The sequence below is a fragment of the Notothenia rossii genome, assembly GCF_949606895.1.
Source record: "Notothenia rossii genome assembly, chromosome: 2".
NCBI lineage: Eukaryota > Metazoa > Chordata > Actinopteri > Perciformes > Nototheniidae > Notothenia > Notothenia rossii.
Genome location: NC_136904.1, coordinates 67,210,209 through 67,226,710, shown reverse-complemented (window position 1 = coordinate 67,226,710; position 16,502 = coordinate 67,210,209). Strand labels below are relative to the sequence as shown.

Below are 16,502 nucleotides of genomic sequence, written 5' to 3'. Positions count from 1 at the left end.
GGCAGCAACTTCGGGAGCGGTGGCAACATCTTTGGCATCACAAAGCATTGCCGAAGGACCTTGTGAAGGTTCATTTTTGTGTTGACTTTGTGTGTCCATTTTGCCCTTCGTAAGGCATTCGTGAGGGCATCTTAAGCCATCGTATGACCGCCGGTGGAATTTATCAGGCTCCGGCAGCAACTTCGGGAGCAAAGATTTTGCCGAAGGACCTTACGAAGGTTCATTTTTCGTGTTGGCTTCGTGTGTCTATTTTGCCCTTCGTAAGGCCATTGTGAGGGCATCGTGTACCCATCATATGACATAGTTTGTGTTATGGTAACGTGGACATATAAAGGCTAACTCCCAAAGCTTCAATAACAATTCATCACAATTCAGTTCCTGCAGATTTTGCCAAAGATGCATGCCAAAGATTTTGTCGAAGGACCTTGCGAAGGTTCATTTTCGTGTCGGCTTCGTGTGTCTATTTTGCCCTTCGTAAGGCCATCGTGAGGGCATCGTGTACCCATCGTATGACATAGTTTGTGTCATGGTAACGTGGACATATAAAGGCTAACTCCCAAAGCTTCAATCACAATTCATCACAATTCAGTTCCTGCAGAATGGCATACTACGATGAGACAACAAGGAAAAAGAAGGCAGCAGCATTGCTTCTTTTGATGCATCTCAGAGAACATGATGAGCAACTATTACAGGTAAAATGTTTCTTATTTCACGTTGTCATTTCTTGCTTTTTGTGACCTGCTCAGTCGTAATCAGTAGCAGTGAAGACACCTGTATTAAACAGGTGAAACAGGAGCTTGAGGACACGGTGCTCGATGTTTCCTTGCAGGTCGCTTCTCTGGTTGTTTTATTGCACAACAAAATCATGTAAACAACCCAATTTGTGTTCTGTGAAACTGAAAAGGATAATACATTGTTTTTGTTACTTTTGTTGCAGTTGTATCATACAACTGCAACTGCCGCGGCGCCAGGATTTCAATTTTGGGTGGGCCAATGTAATTTCGGCTGGGCCTGTTCTAATAGCCAGATGTTTCTCGTTAACAAAAATAATATAAAAAGAAATGCCTGCATATCAGTGTAGGCAACTGTGGAATGCATATTTCCTATAGTAAAGACACTTTTTCGAAACCCTTCTCTTTTACACATTTTTCCCTTATAAGAAGCTTAAATATTATTTAAATGATTAAACGGCACGCCACAATGAATGAAACTAAATGTTAAACTACTGCATGTTATTTTGTTTTGGTTCACAATACATTGATACATTTAGAAACAAAGAGCATACAAGGCAGAATACGGAATAATGAGCGAGCACCTGATGTGTGTCTGTGTGGTTAGACTGCAGCCTGCTGTCCTTTTTAGCGGATCTAGCGAAGTGAGCGGCCGTGAGTAAATGGCACTGGTTGACGCGGGACTATTCAGAGGCTACAGATTTATCATTAGGCTACTTCCTTCTGATACTGCAGAGCTTTCATGAGCTGAAGGCACATTTCATACTAAAGCAGCTGGGCAGCAGATACTGTTGCTTTGCTGATTTGGGCTGGAGAATGCCTGCCGCGTCAGGGTGCGCTCTCGTTGCAAATGGCACGACATCTTAGCTCTACGTTTCTTAATCATTTGTCTAGATATTTAGTCTCAATATGACATGAGGAATCTCTTGCTTTGCACACGTGAGAAGAATTATGTCCGGTAAAACTTTACGTGTTCCCGATTTTTCTCAATGATCTCTCCCTGTCGGCCCTCTGGGTTGAGTAGCTCACGGAGGATGGTTCCATGGTCAGACTTCTCGCACTGTCTGTAGTTTGTATTTCTCTCCATAGATATTGCATGAGCTGCGCTGCATTTGTGTTTACTGAGAGCATAGTTGATATGTTTCCAGTCCCTGTAACCATGGCGACTGAATGTATCTTCTCCGCCGGCCCCGCCTCTCTCACTAAAACGCCGGCACATTTGACAAAACACACTGTCCTTGCTAATGCTATACTCCAAGAATGTGTACTTACTTGTCATACCAGTGGGCAGCGAAGCTCCTTTTCTTTTGTCCAAAAAGTGTTATTTAAAATCAAACAAAAAACCAGAAAAACTATTTTTTTATACAAATGCGTTTATTTTTAAATGAGCCGTTGCGACTTCCGACAGATTTCGATAAAGCGGGTCACATTTGCTTTTCTAGCATTCGACAATGTACTCATCTTGTTTTGATTTTTATTTTCGAGGGCAAGGGCAAACCGAGGCGAAGGAGGAAACCGAGGTCAATGTGGGTCAGGAAATGGCTGTCTGAGAAAAGAAGAGAACGCTATGGCCACTATAGCACTCTACTAAATCAGCTGAAAACAGAAGATGAGAAGGCCTTCTTCAACTACACAAGACTTCCCAGAGGCCTCTACGATGAGGTCCTGCGAAGGGTAGAAGGCAGAATTGAGAAGAAGGACACATGGTACAGAAAGTCTCTCCCTCCTGGTCTCAAGCTGTCCATCACTCTACGCCTGCGGGGACAATTATCCAATGCCTGTCCTACAACTTCAGAGTTGCTCCAAACACCATCTCCCTAATCATTAATGAAGTCTGCGATGCCATGAAAGCCGAGTTTGCTGCTGAGGTGATCCAGTGTCCTACTACAACTGAAGAGTGGACCGCCATTGCTGAGCAGTTTGAGAAGAGATGGCAATTTCTACACTGCTATTGTGCTCTGGCGGTCACCTGTCCTTGGAATATTGGCTCTGAGTACAGAAACCACAAGGGCTTCTTCTCCAATGTCCTCATGGCCCTGGTCGACGCAGACTACAAGTTTCTCTGGATTGATGTCGGCTCTGATGGTTCCAGCAACGATGCCAGTATCTACAATGGGTCAGAACTGAAGGAAGGCCTGGAGAGTCCGAACAACATATTCAATCGACCTGGTAATACTAAGGTAGCATTACTAGTAATATTACTAATATACCTGGTGATGACGTTCCTGTCCCATACTACATAGTAGGGGACAATGCTTTTGGGATCAACAAGAGCCTGATGAACCCGTTTCTCATCAGAAACATGGAGCACCATGACAGAGTATTCAACTACAGACTCTCCAGAGCCAGGCGTGTAGTGGAGAATGCCTTTGGTATTCTGGCACACAAGTTCCGAGTTTTGCTGAGGACCATGAACCAAAGGCCAGGGACATGCAGAAAAATCCTAACAACGTGTGTGATCCTTCACAATCTAATCAGACTGAGATATCCAGCCACCCACAACAACATGATGGACTTGGAGGAGCAGAACCTGAATGTCATACCAGGGGCATGGGGAAATGACAAAGTACTTCTGGATGTTTACCATGAGAGGGCAAGGAACACTGGAACCCAGAAGGGGAGGCAAATTAGAAGATACCTGGGCCACTACTTTACCTCAAAGGCTGGTTCGGTGCCATGGCAGGACAAGATGATCCTGTAATTATTCCCACAAAGCAGTGACAATGAAATGAATACAGAGACACAAATGTTGTGATGAACAAATTATTTTTCACATATTGCATTGTAACTTAAAGCAAAATGTGTATGGAGTAATACATTTTGTTTTTGAAATGTTGATTGAAAATAATTCTTCTTTCCTTTTTTCCACTTATTAATCAAATAAAGTCCCAACATTTAGATGGTTCAAAAAACTCAAGTTTTCTAAATGTAAAGTCCCATAGTACTTTAACATAGAAATGAAAATAACTTGTAAAGTAAGGATAAAGGACCAAAAAAAGGACAAAGTCTGAAAATATCAATGACAATTTTTATTACATACAATCAAGTTTGTGTGTTTTTTTTTATTTTCGTCATGTGGCAGTAAAGCTGAGATATTGAGGCTCTCCTGGGTCGCATTGTGCTGGGACTGCTGAGCTGGAAGAGGAGGTGGCGGAGGACCCTGGACTGGATGCTGCGATGTTAGCTGCCAAGGACCACTGATTTGCTGCTGAGGAGGCTGAGAAGGAAGATGGAAGAATGCAGCCTGGCGAGGAGAAGGAACGTAGCCCTGACTAGTAGTGCTGGCTGGCTGGAGGGTACGGTACTGCTGCTGTTGCTCCAAGTTGTGCTGCTGGTTCACCTGCTCTACGTAGCCACACTCCTGGGATCTCCACACTGATGCCGGAGGTGGGTTCTTAGGCCACTGGCTGGGACCTGGCTGGAACTCCACTGATGGTGAGGAGGCCGCTCTGCTGGCGGAGAAGTAAGTACTGCTGGGGAGGGTAGATGTGCAGACTGGGTTCACAGCAACTGGCCTCTGCTGCTGCGACTGTAATGCCGACGGGACATCTATGAAGGGACTGATCTGGTCACCAGCCGCTTTCCTCATCCTGAACTGTCTGGACATCTTCCGGTAACTGAAAAGACAAACAGCATAGGATTAATACAAGCTCAAATTTAGCTTGAAATAAAATGTGTGACATCAAATAAATGAATTTTAAATGTATGCAATTTGATATACTTACTAGTTAAGAACTGTGGTGATGTCCTCATACGCAGGTTCCAGGCAGGCATCATGCAGACAATCCAGTTCAGTTTCCAGGTACTTGCAGAAAGGAGTGGCCCTGTTGACTGGTTGCTCTGTAGTAATGAACTGAACCAGCCTTTCTTGGAGATCACGGAATGATTCTCCGGTAACTCTCATCTCCATAGGAGACTCGGGTTGGTCATCAGCAGCTGTTCCTGTCCTGGAAGGAGGTCTCGGTGTAGGGTAGCCAGTGTACTTCTTGTTGGGCTCCCTGGATTTGTCTGCAAAACTGTCGTCACTCCCAGCCAGCTCACCCGTCTCAGCCAGGGCCAACTTGTCCTTAAACTGCAAAGACAAAAATAGAAAATAAACATAAGTACATTTGAAAGTTATATTTGGAAACAAAAATGTGGGAAATTGAACATTTTCGACAAAGTTCCGTTTTAATTTAATTTCAATGATATACTCACACTAGCTGGTGTTTCCTTGTGATGTCTGATGTGTGGCTTCAGAAACCGAAATACCCGGCGGATGAACTTGTCACGGTCACTGTTATTCTCACTGGCGTCCTCAGCAAGGATGGGGTCTTTCTCGTCACCACTTGACAAACCATCACCAGACCTCTTCTGGGATTTCTTCTTGGAGTGGCCCTCCCGCAGCTTTGAGAATCGAGTCCTCTGTTTTTGGTACCATTTCAGAATTGAATGATCTGCAATGACAGAAATCAAAACAAATAATTAGTCAAATCATTGAAATGTTCATTGGCAGCAATGTATGTCAAGTATCTGAAATATATTTCAAATATTTGAAAGTAATTGAAATATACATTTTTTTCTACTTACAATCCAACCTGTACTCCGCAGCCTTTCCCTCCCATATGTGCCTCTTTAATGCCTTCTCTTTGTACTGTTTGTCCTTCATTTCATACAGTAGTTTCTTACTCTTCACCCAGCAAGCGATCGCCTCCTCCTGCGCCTCTGTGAAGCTGTATGATACACCAGGGGGTGGGTTCTCCTTCTGGGCCGTTGTCGCCGTTGCCCACTTTAGGCTTTGACTTGCCTGCAGGGAGGGCGGGGGAGGCTGACTCATCTGAAAAGATACCAAATGGAAAACAAATTAAGTACATGCAGGACAACAATGTATGAGAATATATATAACAAAATCAATTACCCCTCTTGCCCCCCATCCAGGGTTCGAGTTATGTAGGAGCCAATGGGAGCTGAGCTCCCATAAGGAGGGGTCTGAGCTCCCACGGACGCAGCAAAACTATACATCTGTGGGGGTCGCTAATACATTACCAACAACCATTATTTTAATCACAAATAATGCATGTGTCAATGTAATGAGTATTTTTTACGTTAACGAGGTAAATAGGCTAAAAGAAAAACCTGCTTTCCAAAAGAACTACGCATCTCTTGAATGACAATATGCCTGCACTGCACCTCCAAGGTGTGCAATACATTATTACGCAATCTATGCCGATGATGTGTGTGTGTGTAGTTGAACCTTTTCATATTTAAGTTTGTAGCAAGTAGAGAGAGGGCTGATGCTGCTGCTGCGTGTGAGTGAGTGTGTGTGTGTGGGTGCGCGTGCGTACCCACACACACTCACACGCAGCAGCAGACTCCCCATAGAGCGCAGTTTATAACTCGAAGCCCGCCCCCATCCATACCAAAAATAAGTTAGAAATATTTACCTTCATACTCCGAGGATTCGGGATGTCTGTTACGACGAGGAGAAGGTGAATGCTGCCGAGAATCTTTGGACTGCTGAGGAGACCTGGAACCCTCTGGGGGCCGCTCTGGAGGTTTAGTTGGCCCGACTTTCTTGCATTTCCTCCCCTTTCTCTCTCTGGTTGCAGACTCAGTGCTGTGTTCTTGGACCTCGGTTTGTATTTAACAGCCAGTTTCTTCTGTCTGCCTCTCCCTGCTTTGGGTGGCATGTTAACGTAGAATTAAAGTAGAATTTACCTTGTGTTCTGCTCCCAATAATCTCCGATCAAGAATTTGATTTCCCACACTGCCGAAGCTTTTATACCATCGGGAGGTCACGTGTGGCTTTCTGTAGGCATCGTACTTGCTTCGGCTGTTGCTTGGCCGATGACTAAGTTCGGGGCCATCTTCGTGCGAAATTCACAATTCCATATTCGTGTGTCCATCGGGAGTCAATTTCGGGACAGTGTGACAGGGGCTTAACTGTAATACGAACTAGATCAAGGTCTCATAACTTCAAGTCACCTGCGCTAAGCTAAAGGCTGACCCTAGTTCAGCATGACTACATGTTTAGTCTCAAATAGCCACTTGTTAGCAACCACCGTTTTTTATGTTGGATAAGAAACATCAGACATATAAGTGGAGTATTTACTGCAATAGTCTATGTCTTAGAAGGCATCTTACCAAACAATCGAATCCTTCCTCCACCGCTCAATGGCAGTGTGATCATGAATGTTTTTTCGTATGATCCACTGTCTGTCAGAGTTATTGTATACTGATTGCACATTTTGCTTGATTTGCATGCACAAAATGTATTCAAATATCATATTACCACATTGTGTTTTCTCTTCCATATCAAAAACATAATCTTTGACATATTCATCTTGAAGTCAGTTCTGAGAGCTGGAGTTGCCTCCATTCAGAAAATAGCCATGCCAAAAGGATGGATTCATATTTCAATTCAAAGACATACTACGTCACAGCAGCCTTCTAAATAAGAATATTAATAATAGTGGTAATGTTAATAATGAAAGTGAATTAAATGGGCCCTAAGGATCTGCTTTTGATTGCCTGTAATGAATGATGTGGCATTGGGGCTATTGTTCTGCCTAATGAAAAGAGAAATGACTGTGGATGGGCAAACGCACAGAATAGATTAATAGATCACACAGAAATGAACTCAATTTTGAAAGTCGTAATGAGCTGTCTGTTTTCCATCTCTGTGAGAGCGAGTTTTCACTTTTGCATAAGGCTGGACTCGTGATGGGTGGACAAAGACAAAGGCAGACGGGAAAAAAGTTACATGGAACACAGAAAATCTGGAGGTCAAGATCGTTTAATGAGCACTATTGATGCAATAATTAAAACAGCAGCAGGCTAATGAAGTAATTAATCGTCGAAAATATTTTCACTTTGTCATTTAGAAGACATCTGTTGAGTTGCTTACCTTGTGTTTGGACTATTATCACCAACGATCCATTGAAACCCAAAAAAGAAAATGTTTTAATTGTCTGTTGGAGGACTTTCTATTTTCAGCCATTGAAGTTGCAGTGAGAAACTAATAACTTCAATGTTAATGATGTTTTCATTTATTTTCAAAGGATTTCCACTCTGTTTTATTATTTTCTGCAATTTTTTCTCAAACTGACGATTGCAAATGTTTCCATTAGTCATTTTAATAGAAGTACATAAGGAAACTTTATGTTCAGTAATTCATTGTGTATATATTTTATAACATTTGACCTTACCTTCGAAATAAACACGTATTTAGAAATAAACAATTGAAAGAATGAACGCACATTTACAAATGATGACATTATGAAGTTTTGTCATCAAGCAGTAGAGTTTTTTTGTAACATGAGATGCATGCCACCTTCAGAAAAAAAAAAAGGCTGCTGAGTATGGAGGCTCAGAACAGTCTCATAATACACACATGCACACAGAAGGATTCACACTTGTATTTTATGATCCGCAAAAGGATTCACACTTGTATTTCCGGATCCACACTTGTGTTTTTCAATGCACACACAAATGTGTTCCATTTCATATACATGTCAATAAAATCCAAATACAGAAAAAAGTTTTACATGTGTATTTTTGATCCTCACATATGTGTTTTCCGTTTAAAACCTCTGAACCTGAGAATACAAGCAGCTTTCTGTGCATGGATCGCTGTGCATTCGTGTGTGGGTTTGTTGAGACTCCCCTGACGGTTACCCGATTCGTACTTGTAATTTTTTCTAAGCCAATCACATGTACGCATTTTGCGCTGTCCGGAGCTGACAGGTCCATGGAGCCCGCCTGCAGGCGCTAATCTTGTTCAGAAAGTGGCGCTGTACTGAGAGTGGCGATTTTGTTTTGTAATGATTTAATAGTATGTAATAATGATGCGTTTACACCGGACGCGATGTGAATAATCGCTCGAGTTTCACGCTGGCTGTCAGTTCTGTTACTCGCCTCATTCATCTGAGTCAGCTTCTCGAGCCGTATCTGCCCGTGCAACACTTATAGTCATACTGTATGCCGAAGTGTTATTTTAAACAACACATTAAGTTGACGAAACACTTGAGTTAAATGTAATTAAAGTCAGATCCACTCGTGTCTTAGATGGGGCAGTGATAAATAAACCTGTTCATGTGCGCATTCAAACACTCTGTAGTTTTTTTTGTACCAGCTGTTCTGTATTCACCTTGCAGGTGCAGCTATGTTACTTTATCCTGGATTAAGTGTTTGAGTCATGGTTTAATTTCTTCATATTTGTCTAATATTTGTCTAGTACGCTTGTCCCTGTTTGTGATTGGTCGAATGTTGCTCACCCCGTGCCTTTCACGTGAACGCGCTCTCGGCCGGACAGACACCCTGGGTTGATTTACCGAGTTGATAACCAGCGTCGTAGGCATACTTGCCAACCCTCCCGATTTCCGCGGGATGCTCCCGATTTCATTGCCCTCTCCCGGTTTCCTCCCGGGGTCATACTGTATGTCTCTGCATTTCTCCCGATTTCTGACAAAGTCAGATTTACTCACGACTGTTTCCACTCGGACTTCAATACAGGTACACCATTATTTGGTTTCCATGGTAGCTCTTTAGTAGCGCGCGCAACTGAAAGTCTGAGAGGGTGTTCAGCATGGTGAGGAAGATAGTCACAGAAAACAGAACAAGAATGGACAACTCAACCCTCTGCTCACTCCTTTCCTGTAAAATACAGGTCCAGCCCACACATATGCTCCATGGTGCTACAGGCATTGCACTTACAACTACAATGACCATGTGTAGATGTTCTTTTCATCTTTAAAAGTCTGTTTCCCGCTTTGAGGTTCTGGCGCTAACAGTTCTAACAGCTTGAAATGCTCCCAATTTCTGAGGTCTCAAGGTTGGCAAGTATGGTCGTAGGACCGCTTAGCTGGATCTCACTTGTTAGTAGGGTGACCAGATGTCCCTGTTTTCACGACTTTTGGTGCGTCCCGCAAATTTGTTTGTCCCGCATATTTCATTTTGATTGGCTAAGACGCTTTTCTAAAATCAGATTTATCCAATGGCTGTTGAGAACGCAGGGAAGGCTATCATCACGGGGGGTGTTTGCTGTCAATCAAACTGTAAGACACGGCAGGTGCTGGTCAAGTGTTAACCAATGAGAGTAACTCACACACACCCCCCCACACAGGCGCGCCGGATTCATTTTAGAAGTGGGGGGGCCAAAAAAAGTGTGTGTGTATGGCCCAATCCCAAACCACACCTTACACCCTACCCCTACACACTCGCCCTCCGTGACGGAGTGAACTCCGTGAAGTGACACATGAGGCTCCCTCCTGTCAGATGGAGGGAGTAAATACAGCGGCAAGCTTTGGGACAAACTCCCCTCTCTCTGGCAGAAACAGGAAATACTGTAATATGTAGGCCTAACACGGGTTTCAAATCAGCATCTCTTTGGCAAAAAATGTAAATGAATAACTAAATAAAACTCCAAACATCTTTAATTGTGTGTTTTTTGTAAAGCTCTTTTAGTTTTAAACCTGATGTTTATAAGCTTCTTAGTTTTTGCAACAGTCTGTAAATATACACAACTTTATAATAAAATGGACACATTTACCTTTTTCTAGACTACAAGTATGATCCTAAGTTAAAAACATATGAGGTTATCATAAGGTTGTTAACATCGCAATTTATCACTTTAGTGGTTTTGCAAATAATTAACCACTCTCTGTTTTTGTACCATTCTGCGTTGAAGTACCTTCTCTTTGCCCAAATAATCTACTAGCGGTCTCCTTTTTTCCGAAAGTTAGCTGTACAGCTTTACCCGCCTCAATGTCCAGACAACAAACCTCCATGCAGTCGGAACCAGCCTATTTCGGTTCAACAACGGCGGCGGTGGGGGCGGCGGCGGTTTTGACAGTTTCTGCGGCCGCAGAGCTACTGCTTTTGGGTTCATCTGGCTTCGCTGTTTGAAGAAGGTCCAGGCTCCGGAGTTGTGGATGTCAGGGATGTGACCTTCCAGTTGTTAAATTTAAGTTTAGATTGACTGTATTTAGTTTTCTTCTGCGCTGCTTCTTCTGACATGTTTGCAAGTTTAGGCTATATATTCTTTCTATCTAGGTTAACGGCTGACACACAGAACAACGTAACAAATAAACAAATCTAATCTTTTTTATTGGTTGTAATTTACATGGATACATTTGAATGGTGTGACAATGTCCTATTTGATTGGGTTAAAATGTACATATTCTTCCTGTTATGTCTGCCTGCTTTATTTTACCTAATGCAAAGTGACCTGCTCTATCGAAATCAGTCGCATTGACCCGAAGACACATTTTGATTCCTAGCTTTTTAATGATATCAGGATTGTTTTTGTAGGCTACTCCAAATATTAAGCAAAATATGTCACATTATATAATGACTGTTACAGAGTCATCATTTTGAGAAAAAGGCCTTTAAAGTTTTCTCTTCTCTGGAATCCATCGATCTGATTGATTATTAGCGGAGCAAATGATCAAAATACTACGGAGGGAAGATATTTCCGTTTTGGATTACTGCACTCACGGGAAACACCGGCTGTTGTTATGCCTGCTGTGACGTTAACTTACTCCGTTCTCCGCTTGTTATGCCGTTACAAGCTTCAAACCTGTATTTATCATCGGAATTTGCCGAAACAAGTTTAATATTCTGAAAGCCAAGACTTTGTTTATTTGAAACCAGATGAAAACAAACTGTAACGGACCCTGCCGTGTTATCTATGATTACTATATGCCTTACATTCATTATTTCAGCGGGAGGGAGGGGGAGCGGCGCTGTGGAAGAGCAGAGCAGTGAGAGGCGAGCTGTGGTCTTCCCTTTACAAGCTTAAAAAATGCGTGTAGCTACTGAGATTGAATATATATAACAATAACAAAATATACACAGCTAGATCAGATCGCGTTTTAGATGCGACTTTAGACTAGAGGGGAATTATTGAAACGGGATTTGTACAGTGTTCCGCGCCGCGATACGTGTGTGTTTGTGTATTTTTGCATTTATGTGTATTGTGTTTGTTTCCCAGGGAAAACACTCACGAGAAACACCGGCTGTTGTTATGCCTGCAGTGACGTTAAATTACTCCGTTCTCCGCTTGCAATTATGCCGTTACAAGCTTCAAATTTGTAGGCCTATTTATCATCTGAATTTGCCGAAACAAGTTTAATATTCTGAAAGCCAAGAATTTGCTTAGGCCTATTTGAAATCAGATAAAAACAAACTTTAACGGACCCTGCCGTGTTATCTATGATTGCTGTACCTTACATTCATAATTTCAGCGGGAGGGAGGGGGAGCGGCGCTGAGGAACAGCAGAGTGGCGAGTGAGAGCTGTCATCTTCCCTTTACAAGCTTCAAACATCCATGTAGCTAGTGAGATTGAATATAACAATCAAAAATAACAAAATATACACAGCTAGATCAGATCGCGTTTTAGATGCGACTTTAGAGTAGAGGGGAATTATTGAAAAGGGATTTGTACGCGGCATCTCCTGCTGCGAAAATGTAACCATTTTTCCAGACTGATATAGTAAAGAAAATGTCATGAGGTCGTACAAAAGCAGCGTCCATAATAACAGATGTGCTTGCCCCTGCCTCTGTGGAGAATTGTTTGACATAATTAAAGACACCAGTGGTTCTAGGTGACAAAATAGCCCACACACTGTGGGGGGGGGGCCACCTGTTGTTTCTGTGATGGACAAAACTGAAAGCTATTTTATTATATGTATTATTATGTTTTTGTTCCCTCCTGGCCAGTTTTGATTTTGTGAGGATTTGCAGTTCTCCCTCCTTCTTCGCCCCTTTGTTTTGTGTTTGTTATTGTCTGTCTTCCTGGCTGGGCGTGGCTGAGCCACTTCTGTTTCCCGCCAACTCATCTCCTCAGCTGTTGCTCATCATCCGGATTACACATACTCACCTTCACCTGCATATATACCCGGTTCCTCCATCCAGTATTCACCAGTTCGTCGTTTCACCACGCTGGTAATACGACTTGGTAAATTAGCTGTAGCTAAACTATACTCTCTGTGTTCTTGTAATCCTTACCTTGTGCTCTCTCTGTCCAGTACCCGTCTGCCTACTCCTCTGCTTGCCACGTCCAGTCATCAACCCCTGGTCTGTGTTCCTCCGTGCTTCCACGCACACCGGCTCAAGCCTGTCTACTCTCGCCAGCTCTGGATCCCCGGCTCTCCTCGTCGGTGTTTTCCCCGTGCTTCCACACACACAAGCTCCAACCGGGAAACTCTCGCCAGCTCAGAATCCTCGGCTCATCTCGCCATCGTACCTCCGTGCTTCTCCGCACCTCTGCTGGTGATAAACCCTGGCCCTGGATTAAGTGGACATCTTATCCCTCTTTTTGTCTCCTGAAGGTTTTTTTTGGTTAATAAACCTTTTTTACCACATAAACCCTGTCTCCTCGTCCTGGTGTTCAGCATTGTGAGTTCAATCCTGTAAGCTCCCGGAGAGCGTAACAGTACGAACTGGTCAAAATGAACTCCGCTGACACTGGATCGGATCCCGCCGCTGTCCAGCACGCCCTTTCTCATCAGGGAAATCTTCTGGGCCAACATGAGCAGATGATTCGAGCCTTAGTTGACAGCAATCAGTCCATGGCACTACACATCTCGAACCTTGCTGCTCAAATATCAAGCCTGACGTCTTCTGCTGCATTTCCTGCCCCCTCCAATCCACCTCTGGATTCCACTCCATGCCGGGATTTCCCCATTGCCGACCCTGAGCCTTTCCATTGAGAGGTGGAAAAATGCAGAGGATTTCTTTTTCAATGCAGCAAGGTATTTTGCCAGCGTCCCTTGTCTTTTTTCTTCTGAGGTGACTAAGACTAACTATGTGTTGAGTTTGCTTCGTGGAAGAGCATTAACCTGGGCCGAAGCAGATTACTCTATCGAGTGTCGCACGATGGCGGCAGAAGCCCGATGGGACGAGGCGGCTTTAAGGGCTGTGAGACGAGGCGGCTTTAAGGGCTGTGTTTGTTAGTCGATTGAAGGATCAACTGAAGGATGAGCTGGCAGCAAGAGATGAGCCTGCTGACCTCCAATCCTTAATCTCCTTGGTGTCTCGTCTCGACAGCCGGCTGCGGTCGGAGCAAGCGCAGTGTTCACCTTTTGCTTTGCCAAGTAAGCCAAACATCTCACCCCAGTTTGCCCCCTCCAAATCCAGACCTTCTGGCTTCACCTCACCACCTCGCGTGCCCACCTTTGCTAAGGAGGAAGCAATGCAGTTGGGACGCGCCGGATTATCCCCTGAGGAGCGTCTTCGATGTATGAGGTCTGGAGAGTGCCTGTATTGTGGTAAAGTTGGGCATCTCCTTTCTGGCTGTCCTGTCCGCCCAAACGCAAGGGCTCGTCAGTGAATTTGGGGGTTCTGACGAGTCCGCAACCTACACATATTGTGGCCAAAACTTTGAGCCATTTTCTGATTCCTGCCAGACTTTGTGCTAACTCTCAGACCTTGCCCCTCTCTGCCCTCATTGACTCTGGTGCTGAGGACAGTTTTGTGGACTTTGAACTAGCCAAGCAGCTGGGTCTAAACTTGGAAACATTACTGGAACCTTTGACTGCTTACAGATGTAGCGATTCATTTCAGACAGTTTGAAACGCGAGAGCCGTGATCGGTACGTGATCTGCCCTCGCTCAAGGGAAAACCTCCAGTTTGACTTGAGACCGCCCCCGTGATAGATAAATGTAATTTATAATGAAGCCAGCTGCAATGGATCATTGATCCACCAGGGGGTGCAGTGGGGTTCCACACTGGAGCTCATGTGAAATAAAGTCAGATACAGTACGCTGGATGTACAGCGGAACTTTGTTAAGATCCATATGTCACGGATATCATACTCTGTGCTAAATAAGAGACATGTAATCATTTACAAAACATCACCATGTTGTTATGACAAAATAATGTTGTTTAGTCGAAAAAAACGAACAGGAGGAAATGCAGCCCGGCTCTCGATTTTTAATCCTAATTTAATCATCATCTTCACCACGATCATTTATGTTTATGTTCCCCGAATTGACATGAAATCACTGACACATATGAATATACTGTATTAAACTTCATTAAAACGTTATTAACGTGCCTAAACTCAGTAATTCACTAAAAATATTTATATTTTAATGGAGCCTCGTCGGCAGATCAGGATCCCAAAGCGTGGCGGAGGGATCCTGATCTGCATGACGGGTGCTATTTTCCCCATAAGGAACAAGTCGCTGCAAATTATCCCGCTTATTACACGGCCACATTCTCAACAAAGTAACGACATGACTCCCAGTATTAATTGAAATGCTTTTATGGATTTAGAAAATGTTTTTATTGATTAAAAAAATTGTTGTATGTATTGATTTAAATTGACATGCATCCGCTAAGAAAAATAGTCCGTTGTTACCGTTTTTTAAACTGTTGAATGAAACGGCAGCTCTCAGCTGTGTATTTACACAACTAATGGCCCATCAACCACAGCTCTCTCCCCCCCTGATCTTTCTTCTCCAGCAGCTAAATTAACTGGATGTTACTCTGAGTGACCATAGACTGTGTGTAACAAGCTTACAGTTAGTGACGTAACACCATAAAAGCTGGTGGGTTGAAAGCAATACGGGAGGTAAAAATAACTAGAATAATTGTGATTCATTTATTGTGGCTTTTATGTTTTTAGGTATAAAATGTTATGTAATTCAGGCTTATAGTTCACCCTTCTCTAAAAGCCTTCAACAATGACAATATTCATAGTAATTTAATAAATCCTTCCAACACACATTGTAAAAAATAGCCTACTGTAAGTTAAGAAATCATTCCGATATGTACATCTTCTGATGTAACAACAATAACATTTTAAATAGTAACATAGCTGAACATGGTATTGCACATTTAGCTTTGAGTGTTACTGACCTGAGATGTTTTTATTACATGAATTAAGGTGACTGAGGCTTTTTAACATACAGGGATGCAAACTCATCAGGTATGAAAAAGGTGACAAGGAACCGAGACCCCGGCTCCCCCACCCCACGGAATAACAGAGGATTTTAGCAGTCAGAACAACCAAAGCAGCAGTGTTAATAATAACAGAAACGCCAAAGAGTCACATCTAATAGAAATATATAAAAGCATTTATTTTAAATTGTGTAGCAGTCAGTTTATAATTTTGGCAGCACTGTTGAGCATTTTGAAAATGTATTTTCATGCCTCTGTGCAAGGCTTAAGTATTTTTATCTTTATAGCCACATGGTGTAAAGTAACTAAGTTCATAAACTCAACAAGTACTATACTTGGGCACAATTTTGAGATACTTGTACTTTATTTAAGTATTTCAATGTTTTGCTACTTTGTTCTTCTACTCCACTACAGTTCAGAGGTACATGCTGTACCTTTCCTCCACTCCATGTATGTAATACCTTTAGTTACTTTACAGATGTGGATGAATGATGTGAAATATAATCAAGTGTTAATTCCGACTTCAGTTCCACCTGGAGTAAATCCACAAGCTACCCTTTAGCATACAAAGTCATTCAAACTAGCTGCACCTTTACCAGCTTTGAGAACACTTTCATGATCAATCATTATAGAACATATCATATCTATTATTCTGAAATGGACCAATCTGCACAATGACTACTTTTACTGTCGCTACGTTCACTATATTTTGATGATAATACTTTTCTACTTTTACTTGAGGAACATTTTGAATGCAGGACTTTTACTGTAACAGAGTATTCCTACACTCTGGGACTATTACTTTTACTCAAGTACAAGATCTGAGTACTTCTACTTTTACTCAAGTACAAGATCTGTGTGCTTCTACTTTTACTCAAGTACAA

At 42.7% G+C, this 16,502-nt stretch overlaps 1 protein-coding gene across 1 annotated transcript; it reads right to left on the bottom strand.

The window, feature by feature from the left end:
- Positions 1 to 3,747: 3,747 nt before the first annotated feature.
- On the bottom strand, positions 3,748 to 14,022 carry LOC307029661 (uncharacterized protein; the record flags this gene model as incomplete). The annotated part of the gene is made up of 6 exons (XM_079665740.1): positions 12,721 to 14,022; positions 6,155 to 6,387; positions 5,301 to 5,547; positions 4,929 to 5,167; positions 4,457 to 4,803; positions 3,748 to 4,348 (listed from the first exon to the last, which is right to left on the bottom strand). The coding sequence occupies exons 2-6, from the start codon at positions 6,158 to 6,160 to the stop codon at positions 3,748 to 3,750; spliced, it is 1,440 nt and encodes a 479-aa protein (XP_079521866.1). The 5' UTR covers positions 6,161 to 6,387; positions 12,721 to 14,022.
- Positions 14,023 to 16,502: the final 2,480 nt, after the last annotated feature.